Genomic DNA, 12,329 nt, shown 5'->3' with positions numbered 1-12,329 from the left:
TTCGGGAAAGATTTAACTTTACTTTAGGCTTAATTCCAAATAAACTCGCTATGAATCTCTTCCTTTGACATGTATTTCCAAGCAATTTTTTGTATGTTTTGTATGAATTTTTATTCCATCATAATTTTTGTATCTTCTTTCGCACACAGTTCTATATTTTTTCAAGATCTCTCTTTCCTCAAGTTTATTTTGCACTGGAACATGTGTCTTTTGTCTCGGGTTTTATTATTTTATATTTGACAAGTACGTACTTTTTTTAATTCTATATTTTATTTTTGCATATGCAATAAACGAAAGTCGATGAGAATCTATTTTTATCGTGTATAAATGCTACATTTATCCTAATATGTTCCAGGAATGAAGTTGGTCTTCAAAATAATTCAGGAAACTCAAGACCTCATGATCGATCGTCCATTTTTCTATAATATCGTCAAGTTAGTCGGTTCTGAGGAAGCGCCTAGTTTCTTATCGCTCTTTTACGGATATGTCCTCAATCCGCAATAATATGTAATGACATCCATATCTTCCGAGTATTTCCTGACTTTAATATTAGCATTATTAAATGGTCAACTCGAATATTCTGCGAGTGCTTTGTTCCAATAATTTTCTGATGATTTTAATAACAAAGTTCTCCAAAATGTTTGAACTTGACTGCTGCACATTTAAGTGTGTCTATCTTTTATTTAGCTTCATAACTTTAATTAAATTTTAAAAAAGAAATAAACAAGAACGATTGAGTTTAAAATCAATCAACAACATCAAGCATTGGTATGAATATTTAATTAAAGGAGTCGAAGAGAAGATATGTAATGGAAATAAAACATTGCACTAAGAGAAGTAAAAAAAGATCTAAAAAACATTTATATTACTTACGAACTGCTAGTATTGTAAGGTTGAAATTTATTAATGCTGCATGTAAACGAGTGTTTGTGAAACAAATCGCTTTGTGACTAAAATCGTGTTATGGCTAACAATAAGACGAATGCATCAACGATCAAGCCAGCAAGTATTACATCGCGTTGTCCAACGATTTGTTTCAGTTATCACCTATCAGCGATCCGCACGGATATGGACCGGCGATAACTTTTTGATAGATCGTCCATTCGCGTATAGCATCGTCAAACATGTCGCAAACACAGCAACAAATTCCTTTGATATAGTCCCACTTTTCTTTGGACAATGCGTTCAACCTGAAATTTGAAGAGGCGAGAAATCAGCAAGGGGAAGCGGCCTCGCTATTTGCTTCGTAGCAAATGCAGTCCACTGTAAACACTATTAACAGTTCATGTACATTGCGTCGTTTATTTTTATTATTAATATATACGAACGATGATGTGCAATATTATTACATTCCAGTATAATTTCGCGTGAAACTGTTGTTTAAAGGGAGTTTAAAATGAGTCGACTAACAATTTGTGTGCCGTCATTTTTATGTCCGAATATGTTCAAGAGTCTTCTACCGAAAGTAAATTAACTTCATCGAGTTAATTACAAAAGTAATCGCATTTCACGCTGGTATAACACAGGTCCATCTCGACATCTCGTTGTCATTATTAGACATAAGCGACGCATGACATAGTTCCATACATGTAGCAATGTTGCATGTGAAGCAGCAAGACTTAGTGAATACATTACGTGCTGGAGCCAAATCGATGACGGAAGATTTTACAGCATAAATGAATGATTGTTTCAGTAGTCGTAGTCGGAATAATGACATCATCTATTGCCATTCCCGCACTTCCACTGGAATTTAAAGTTGATCGTCCGTTCCTCTACAGCATCGTCAAGTCAAACCCTGAAACCGAAAATAATGTTGTAAATCTGTTCATTGGACATGTTATCGAACCTACTGTTTAATAATAAATAGCAGGTGCAGTTTAAAGTGGTGTTTATTTGAAAAATACGAAGCTCGCGGTACAAATCTAATAATTAAAAAAGCACTTTTAATATGTATTGTGAGTGATAATAAATAACAGTAATGCCTGACTCGAGCTATGTTATTCTCCTCCAATTATTCAACCACATGTGATATACAATTTAATTTTTGAATATAGTATATTTCTGAGTAATTACTCCTTCTAGATGGAGGAAGCGCGTTTACAAAATTGTCAAATATTTATGAATAAAAAAACATGCGATTTGTTCGACGACTATAGTTTAAGCAATGACACTGTAATAAAAGACAAAATAATATGAGACGGAAATAAAAACTCAAGCGGTACCGAACAAAATTAAATAATATTAAAGCAATTAATTGTCCTGATTTTCGCACACGTTTCAGCATGATCCTGTAATGTGTCCTCCATATAATTCTTTAATTTTCTACAAAGAGTCCCTCCGTCTGTTTAACTCTCTTTATAAAGTAACTAACTTTATACAAATAAAATAGAGCATGCAGCATGAGACAGCAATTTACTTCGCGCGTTCTATCACATACAGCAGGAGGCAGAAGCATGCTTAAAACACGAGGCTCGGAGCAAAACATGTCGGAAAAATAAAGTGGAAATAAAGTCTTACGGGAATCGATAATTTGTTTCAGAAGTCGAGATGGTGAATTATTCAATTGTTGTCACCCAGGATCCCGAGGAGTTTCATATCGATCGTCCATTCGTCTATGGTGTCATTAACTCGAAACCGCAAGAAGAATCTTATGTAACGCTGTTCATCGGATTCGTCACCAAATTGAATTAGTCCGATAATTTGGAGATCGAATCAACGGCCTGAAATAATCGATAAATTTATGAATGATTGCGGTAGTTGGCGATGCAATGTCTCGTTTAACGTTTCTTGCATCCTGACGCGAAAAGAGTTACGTTGAAATTCGTAATAAGCGTCGTGATCGTTCCACTTTTGGACTTTTCGAATTTGTATTTCAATATTTTATCAGAGAATTAATAAAAGCTCATTAAAATTCGCGTTTCTTAATGCTTTAAAACCACCCAAGCACGCAATAATCACGTAGCGGAGTTTTGTGTAAAATATAAATGATGTAATCTTGGATCACATCTTTTAAAGAATATAAAGGATTGCATGATAATTATACGAATAATTATAATTTATAATATTTCAATGCACTTTTTCGCGATCTCTCACATAATATCATCATTATGTTCATTTCTGTTACTTCAGATATATTCCCTTAAACATTCATTTAATGTTTAAGAATGCAACCGCAATAATCGTCTCAGAAAGATAATTAATTTTATACGGATGTTATATGATTATAAAAAGCAATTTCCTATACTGTAAATAGCGGTGTAAGATTTGAGATGTTGCAAATGACAGAATTACGATTCTGATACGTGAAGATTTTGTATAAAGGAAAAAAGAGAGATAAACCTTCAAATGTTACGAGATCGAAGATCAATCCACTTATCAATACGATCACCTTTGGCATGCACTTTTCGTATTGGCCAAAGCATAAACGGCTTTTTTTGTAACTTGTACTGTGTTTCATTTGAGTTGTAGTTAACGCACTACGCTTTAATGTGTTATGCTTGTCACGTGTGAAGTATTAAAATATTACTATTGAATGTGTTCTTTTAAGATTGTTAATATTGCACAAGAAGACATCAATAGTAAATATATTAGACATTATCTGTAATATATGAGAAATAATGTCTAATATACGATAAAATTGAAATGCTAAATACTGGTAGAAGAGATATATCGAGTCCGTCAATCTCCGCATGGAGTCTCGCAGATAGATGGATTTGATGATACGTTTTATCCGATGTTTTATAATAATTATGTTACAGGTGTTGTGGTACAGGCTTTCGCTTTTTACGAGGTGGAGGAACTCGAAATAGACCATCCATTTGTGTATACCATAGTAAAGACTTCCTCGAAGGGAGAAAAGGGCGTTCGCGAAGTGACACCGCTTTTCTTTGGAAATGTTATCAATCCTGAATACTGAGTCTGTCAAGGGATGCTGCTGAAATTTCAACTACCTCACTAAAGCAAATTTAACGGAGAACAAGAAAAGAGATACGTATTTATATAATTAATGTAATTGCGCAGCTTGATAACTTTTTATGCGCATATTTTTATGCATTTATAACATTTATCACGTATATTGTTCGTGATTGTTTCTGTGCGTTACATATGTAAGCAAAACAGAAATGTAATGAAAGATATTAAAATAAGTATGGCATGAATAATCACTAGTTTTGTTGTACCGGTCATTATTGAAACCCCAATCCTCTCATTGCAATGATTTTTGGCTCGTTTGGTAAAATTTCAATTATCCATTAATATTGTCGTTATTAAGAGATTGAATTGTTATTGCTTTTCCGCGATGCTGATTGGTTCTCTCGCTTGGCACAATTCATACTGCGAGAGTAACTGTCGGCGCGAGAATCACGTTTTGACAAAACTCATAAATGACAAGTTATTATGACTGATATTTTATTCAAGTTATCTTGATGTCAAATAAATGTAAGGATTAAATTTGATATATGTTGTTAAAAATATATAATAGTCGAGATTAAATGGCACGCGCTTTGTAGTGTCTATTAGTTAATGTTAAATTCTATCAGCTATGAGTTTGTAACGTACTGTCGAGTGTATTAGATCAGAAAAAAAATTTCGCGGCAATAATTGCCATTTTAAAGCGCCGCGATCGAATTGACAAGTTCTTTTTCTTGTTAATTACTTAAATCTGCAAGATAAGAGCACGAAATACGAAGCAACAGGCTCGTTATGGAAACATTTTGTAAGCAAAACGAATAATATTTGGGGAACAAGCAACAGAGAATGTTTTATAATTTTTAAGTATCTTGCGGCGGCGGCGGCGGTTCATCGTTTTTTATGGTAAGTATGGTACGATCACCGAGCTGCGAGAACGATCGCGAGAAATTAATTTTTACGAACGATACAATTTAGCGTTAATTTTCTTAAAGTTATTTAATAAAGTTACATTATATTTCATAGCAAACTATACACACTGTACGTTTAATTAATACAAATATAATTAAAAATAGAGGTTATGAGGAATAAAGAAGTACGCGCGTACAAATAAATTTGAAATATTTACAACAAATTACGTGAACGAGCGAATTGCGTGCCTGTTTTTTTTTAACGAAAAAGAGAACGCCAAACGCGATCGTTCTCTTCAATCACTCAATTAATTATTAATTTAATGAGTTTAACGAGAGGTTCAACCTATTCATTAAAGCGTCTGTCCCACCCGATTCACTTATTCGAAGTAGAAATCGAAACGGGGGCAAGAGACACGTACGCGAATTTCGAGGTTAACGTCTCATTGCGACACGCGGGACACCGATTCTATTAATATTCGGATGTATCGCGCTTCGAGAAACATTTATCTCTCATGTAAAATTCATTCACCGATCACGCGGAGCACTGTAGGAGACCCGCCAAATCACAGCCGGGTTGGCGATACGTACGGCGCGGCGGCGTGTCGTCGTCCAGCACGGCGGCGGTCGGCGTTTATTTCGTCCAGCGACAGCATCCCACTCGTTTTAGTCGACACAAGAAGGAACAGAATATTCGGCGTACGTTCACTTTGCAACACTCCGTAACCGGATTTCTTTTCGTTTACGAGAAAGGAATTACACGAGTATGACGCGAGACAACGTCTCGCTGCGTCTCGTACCGACGTTGAACGAGTAACGTATTATTCCGGTGCATTTTTCCGTGACGCTCGGCTCGCGGATGTTCGGGCGCGCTCGGTATCAATCGCCTATTCGCGGCATTCGCGCGCGCTGCGTGCCGGTCCGATCTTGTTCCCTTCCCCTCCGCGCGCACTCGCCCTTTCAGATAGTTCTGCGCTGCGAGACTCAAGGCCCACCGCCCAAGGCGTAACAAGGTAACAACACGGCGAGTCCGATATATTTTCGTGCGTTATACAAATCTGTTAAGTACGCGTTTCTTTGACTGTATCAGCGGAATCGGCTAACTGCGGCTTTTTCAATAAATAAAGTGAGAGGAAAAGCAGTTTTCTCGACCACGTTCTTGCGAAGCAATCTTCCCGTGAGACGCACGTGGAGGGCACGTGCCCGCATCCTACAGTATCATTGTACGTGCCTTGTGCCGCTAAATACCTAAGTACAATTCTTTAAAGATCCGATTTTCATGTTTATTTTCATATTCTCGAGTAAATTTATCTGTCGATAAACCGTTGATCATAAAACGTCGTTTCGTTACTTAAGTAACGAATTGTATGAAAACGTAACACTGTTATTGGCCTTCGGATCGTTTTAATCTTTATATCGCTTTTTGAAGGGCTCAAATATTGTGCAAGTGCACAATTTGTAAATATGTGAATGTATAAGATTTTTAACGAACGTGTTTACCTTGGACGACATGTCCGACACCTCATTTTGATTTATATGCGACCTTCGAGCCCAGGCGTTCATCAATTTTCGTCAGTAATCCTATAATGCTCAAAGCGATGATTCTTTCCGCGGCATTATATTTTAACAACACGGTATTATTACTGTATTAAAATATCGGATTAGTAAAGAGACATTGTTTATTTTATTTTAAGGATGATCGTATAAACGTAAAAGTATTTAAAACTTTATGTCATTGTTAATATTATAGAATTATTAATCCAGTAGAAATAATTTTGTAACTTTTGTTTTTTTATTATGCGTCTTGACTATTATTGATGGCTGTACTGAATTTTGCGATGAATCATGAATATATACTATTGAATCTTTTCGTTATTACAGTACAAAGAACTTTCTTGGCATTTTGCCTATTTGCATCAACCATGGCCACATCAACTGAAAATAATTTGGCCATTCAGGCTGTTTCTCAGGGTGCTCATTTGTTCTCTGCCAACCTTGTCAAGGTATGTTAATTGAATTTAAATATTCTTGAAGTTCTATTAGACTCTGATATTGTATACAATTGTATACTCGTATTATTTATTAATGTAATATCATATATCAACAATTATGAGAAAACAGCTTTAGCAAAATAATCTATACGACTAGTTTTGATATAGGTACTATTATACATAGGCCTAGTTTACACCGACCGTTTGATACGCGTACCAAGTACTGTATCCGTATCAAATTCGTATCAAATTTCGGCTTACACCGGGATAACCCGAGATTTGATACGGATTTGATACGGATATAGTACTTGGTACGCGTATCAAACGGTCCGGTGTAGAGAGCCTTATAGTACCATGTCAGTGACTTGACGCCGGCAATAAAATAATAAAAAAGAAACACCTAATTCTCAAATCAATTTGATTATTTTCTGATATACTGGTAATGAATGAAGCTTTCGTATAGTTAATTTGAAAATGTCCTTTTTTCAGAATTTTGCAAAAGAAGCACCAGGCAATTTGATATGCTCTTCCCTGAGCGCCAACATCGCTCTGAGCATGGCTGCTGACGGCGCTGTCGGAGCTACCAAGGCACAGTTTAAAGATGTTCTCAAGCTTCCAGCTACGAAACCACAGACTCTGGAAGGTTACCAGAATCTCATCGATAATTTGAATGTAATTATCAAACTGCAATATATTGTGAAACGTAATATTTGCACAATAAGCCATTTGCAGAATGTAAATGTTCAAAACTTGATAAAATGTAGAATAATATTTATAGAATGTAAATATTACTTTTTGGACTATCAAATTTACAGAGAATTATAAAGTATTATTTATAAAATATGATAGAATATATATTTATGGAGAGAATACAAATATTCCGTATATAATTATTAAATTACATTATAAAATAATTATCTGCTGTATTAGTTTTAGTTATATTTTGTGGTATATTTTATGACACTCGTAGGATAGTACTAATCGAAGATGAAATGTTATCCTTTCAGAATGTTGAGAATGTCACTTTGAAGCTCGCTAACAAGATATTTATCGGCAAAATTTTCCCAGTGAAACCTGAGTATAAACAGGATCTCGAGACATACTATCGTTCCGACATTCAGTCGGTAGACTTCGCTAAAGGCGACGAAGTCGCGAACATTGTTAATACCTGGTGCAAGGAGAAAACCAACAATCGCATCGACAGCATTATTAGTCCCGGTAAAGAACGATCCACGTATATTCATATATACATACGCGTTCACTGTGTAATTATATGCCGACTAAAAATGTGATTTTTTATTTTGCACAAATAAATTGCACAGTTAACGTAAAACAATTAAATACGAAGAACAAAGTAATAAAACGCCTAGATACCTTCACTTTCTGTGGATAATATATTCATATATATATATATATTCATATTATAGTTATATAAAAATTTATTGATTTACTGAACCGAATTAAAAATAATGTTCATGCTAACTTTTATTATTTATTGTAGACGACGTGAATTCTCTTACTGTACTGATACTCGCAAACGCGGTGTACTTCAAGGGCAAATGGGCCGACGAGTTTGATCCTAAGGATACCACGAACCGTCCATTCCACATTGACGCCAACACCGTAAGAGAAGTTCCTACTATGTACAGAAAGCACAACTACAAGTACGCCGAATTGCCGGAATACGACGCTAAATGCATCGAGCTGCCGTATGCGGTATGTTGCTTTCTCAAATTTTCGAAAAAAAAAAAAATCTAATCAAACGTTTGAGATATTTTGCCGCTTTTCATCACAAGTGTGTATTTCGGGCCTTTACGAATCGTCTCTCTTTATGGATTTAATCTTTATTGTCACAGAATAAAGAGGTCAGCATGGTGATCATCCTACCCAATAAAATTGACGGTCTAGCTGCGCTGACCGACAAACTCGAGAAAGTTATCGCGAAATGTAACACCCGCCTCGCCCAAACGCACGGACCCGAGGTCCGATTGTTCCTGCCCAAGTTCAAGACCGAGTCCAAATTGAATCTTGGAGATACGTTGTCTCAGAAGGTACGCCGCAATGTTTCGTCGATAATCAAGCAAAATAAATGCGACATCGTATCTTACTCATATCCTACTTGTTATAGATGGGTCTCGATAAACCGTTCAGCGACAACGCTGAATTTGGTGGCATTTCGGATGTACCGTTGAAGATCGACAAAGTCGTCCAAAAAGCTTTCATCGAAGTTAATGAGGAGGGTAGCAAGGCGACCGCCGTCCTTAGTAAGTACACCTTGCTTCGTTCGTTGCATTTGTTTGTAACCAAAGACAGATGAAATATTATCTTGGGGTTCCGAATATGAATAATTTTCAAATACAATGTCCAAGTCAAATAATTTCCTTTGGATACTCTATATTTCTACTTCGCTTTTTATTATCTATTTTATCTTTTGTTACTTTAAATTTGTGTAGAATTTATTATTTATGTCTTTGGAAGAAAATTATAACACGTAATACTCAATGACGTAATTCATAATTCATAATCGATATAGTACAAGAGAGAAAAGTAATAATAAGTACGATAAGCAATAATTTAATTTTATATCAATTTCATAATTAATTTCATATCAAGAGCAAGATGATATTTCACCTAATTTTATTTGGGATACATCGAGATACTTTTTCGCTTCTGAGAAACTCTGAGAAATTATTTCGTAGACGATTTGATTACGCCTGTGCATGTAACGTTATTTTAACGTTATTATATTAATTGGGTTGCAAAGTTCAAAATTTCTCGCTCTCGGAGTTTCCGCGGCACGGGTGTATGTGAATTTGTACGCTGCCGTAATTTGCCGTAAGCTGAGTGTGATAGTTAAATGTTGCTCACGTGCTTCTTACATCGAATAGATTTGCTGCTCTACACAGTATACCTTTTATGTCTTTTTATCTTCTCTGTGCTTTTTTTTGCCTTCCTTTATATCTTTTGCGAACATACTGTTGCATTGTTAATACACGCTTTATCACACACCGCACCGCAGTTTATTTGGTTGTGCACCTGTTACTCACGTTGCACCTATTATATTATTACCTCCGTCAGACAACGACAATCATATGCAATAATACGTATTGATATTTATGTTTTTTGAACTTCGATATTACAGTCGAAAAATCTTGTAATTAAAATTTTATGATAAATAGAGCGTTTCAGTGTCGCGACTATTGACACTTGATGACAGCTCAATATTTGATTTAAATCTTTCATGCAATGAAAGCATTATGGTGATCGCATAGCTTGTGTTCATATCACCCAGCCCCCAGCCTCATTTTGAAGAAACGATTGGAATTTTTCAGCATATTTTAGCACATGAAATTTTTTAACACATTATTCAAAATTTAGAAATCTTTAAACATATTAACATATTAAATATTATTGATATTATTCATATTAACGTCTCATGTAAAAAAGATATAATATTTCTAAAAAACAAAGCTTCCTCTATGAGGAAGCAATATTAATTTAATGTCACAATAATAATAATATCTATATACCGTTTTCATATTACTTTATTATAATATATTCAATTATATATAATATACGCAATATATTCTAAATATTACGTGAGAAATATATATAAGTTTCTTTAAGAATGAGAACATAAAGGAAAATTTGCATAATCTTTTCAAATCTAAGCCATTACGAATACATCTAAAAGCATTTCGATGCTTTTCTTGGTCGCTTCTTTAAATCTCACCGTAAAAGATTATATGGTGGAAATTGACATTTCTCTGGTAGGCATCAGCAGTCGAAGATTTCTACCTGATTTCGAGAACTTCGAAGCGAACAGGCCTTTTTCGTTCGTAGTGCGATGGTCAAACGATTTCGAACTATTCCGAGGCGACGTACATGATTTGAAATTAAGAAGTTAACGAGATGTATCGCATGTGAACATCATTAAAAAATACAGTAGCAGCTAAACGATCTGTAAGATTTGTCTATATTAATCTGCTTATCCCTTTTTCTTTCTCTCTTTTTTTATACAATAATATTTATCACTCGCAATTATTACTCGCCGTAATTTTTCCACATTTTGCAAGATTATCTCGCAGTTTTTTTTTTACGATGATATTATTTGATTCGGGGGCCAATAATTCAATTATAGGATTTTTACGAACATAAAAGTTTGAATGAATTCAGCGCAAGTGGTATCGGTAGCAATAATTGGTAGTAGAATGCGAAAAAGAACGTCGAAGGTGAAAGATATTTTCTTAATGAGGGCCGAATCTCAGATTCGTAGCGAGGCATGCAAAGCATACATTCGTGCAAGGATTGCGTTGACGAAAAAGGAACGATGTTATCAAGTACTTCGTTATACGATGTCTGATTATTGGTGTTTTGTTCGCAGGAGTTCAAGTCGTGCTACTTAGTATAGGTCCATATACGCCGACATTCGAAATAAACCGACCGTTTTATTATTATATACAATATAACGAACGTTATGACGAAAGATTGTTCGTATCTTTGTTCGAGGGTCGTGTGATCGCGTGAACGTGCAACAATATGTCACGTAAACAATTTTTAATCTAAAAATTCAATGCGTTTAATGTACCAGAAATATGATTGTACTCCGTATAAAATGGCCGAATCAGAATATCTGCATCTGCATATGTATTTATTTGCTTCTCTTTCTTTTATCGAGTTTAGATAATTACGAGAATTATTTGGCAGTATCATCATTCGAATAAAAGTTAATATATTTCGGCAGGGCATATTTTCGTGATGTGCATCAATGCATCATGTGCATAAAAGTTTTAAATAAACAAGAGTATTCAGGTGCGTTCCAGTTTGGTGCTCACAACACTCGAGAGCATTATTTGTCCTTGTTTAGCATTTGACAAAGTGCAGGCATGAAATAATTCTAAGAGCGTTGCGAGCGTCAAGTGGAAAATACTTATCCTTTATAAAGATGTTTTAAATATTCTGTTCACAGCACTACTGACTGGTGGGGGATACTCGGTACCAATTCGGAAGGTATTTGACGCAAATCGACCGTTTTATTATTATATTCGCCACAACGTAGGAACGTTTGACAAGAGACACGGTTATTATTATATTCGCCAAAACGTAGGACCGTTTGTATCTTTGTTCGAAGGTCGTGTAAGCGTGCCAGAAATGTAGTAGATGTACTGTACGAAAAATACTGTCAACCTAAAAATTTTACTGTCGATGTTGTGTTTACTATTGATTCTTGTTCTTTTAGTTCTTGTTCGATCTAATTATAAAAATAGGAAAATTATTTTTATTTTTATTTTTATAAAAATATGATTTTAAAATCTCAAACATTTCGACATTTATGTATATTCGTAATACTGAATTATTTGTATTGTGTAATTTGTAATGTTTTATTATTTGTCTAATAAAGGAAGCATACATATATAAATTTTAATTTAATATATACATATATATATATATATATATATATAAAGGATTTAAGGGGTTAATAGTGTAATAGTAACTGTATAATATTAAAGCTAAATAGCGC

The 12,329-nt window shown here is 34.8% G+C and overlaps 2 protein-coding genes across 9 annotated transcripts in view; both read left to right on the top strand.

The window, feature by feature from the left end:
- Positions 1–4,166, top strand: part of LOC139772537 (serine protease inhibitor 3/4-like) — a 43,809-nt gene extending 39,643 nt beyond the window's left edge. Inside the window, exons 9-10 of one of the 6 annotated variants that reach the window (XR_011718159.1) lie at positions 1,041–1,265; positions 1,694–1,882. Coding sequence is in view for 5 of the 6 variants with exons in the window: in XM_071706283.1 (XP_071562384.1) it covers positions 1,694–1,857 (164 nt within the window). In the remaining variant the exon portion in view is untranslated. Of the gene's footprint in view, positions 1–1,040; positions 1,613–1,693; positions 1,987–2,539; positions 2,914–3,758 lie in introns of those variants that run through there. The other 5 variants (XM_071706288.1, XM_071706292.1, XM_071706287.1 and 2 more) reach the window with 5 other exon arrangements.
- A 1,548-nt stretch (positions 4,167–5,714) lies between these two features.
- LOC139772539 (serine protease inhibitor 3/4-like) lies at positions 5,715–12,227 on the top strand. 3 transcript variants are annotated; one of them, XM_071706304.1, is made up of 9 exons: positions 5,715–5,830; positions 6,699–6,820; positions 7,298–7,480; positions 7,816–8,026; positions 8,310–8,524; positions 8,665–8,859; positions 8,937–9,072; positions 10,583–10,684; positions 11,778–12,227. In XM_071706304.1, exons 2-9 carry the CDS (start codon positions 6,740–6,742, stop codon positions 11,963–11,965), a joined length of 1,311 nt encoding a protein of 436 aa, XP_071562405.1. In that variant the 5' UTR covers positions 5,715–5,830; positions 6,699–6,739; the 3' UTR covers positions 11,966–12,227. The 3 variants fall into 3 exon arrangements, with proteins under 3 accessions (XP_071562405.1, XP_071562407.1, XP_071562406.1); XM_071706305.1 differs by lacking the exon at positions 5,715–5,830 and adding an exon at positions 5,864–6,040; XM_071706306.1 differs by lacking the exon at positions 10,583–10,684 and having other exon boundaries at positions 5,716–5,830.
- Positions 12,228–12,329: the final 102 nt, after the last annotated feature.

The sequence above is a fragment of the Temnothorax nylanderi genome, unplaced genomic scaffold (genome assembly GCF_030848795.1).
Source record: "Temnothorax nylanderi isolate EJ_2023f unplaced genomic scaffold, tnyl_v1.0 TNYL_tig0051_pilon, whole genome shotgun sequence".
Taxonomy (NCBI): Eukaryota; Metazoa; Arthropoda; class Insecta; order Hymenoptera; family Formicidae; genus Temnothorax; species Temnothorax nylanderi.
This window is presented reverse-complemented; position numbering and strand designations above follow the sequence as displayed.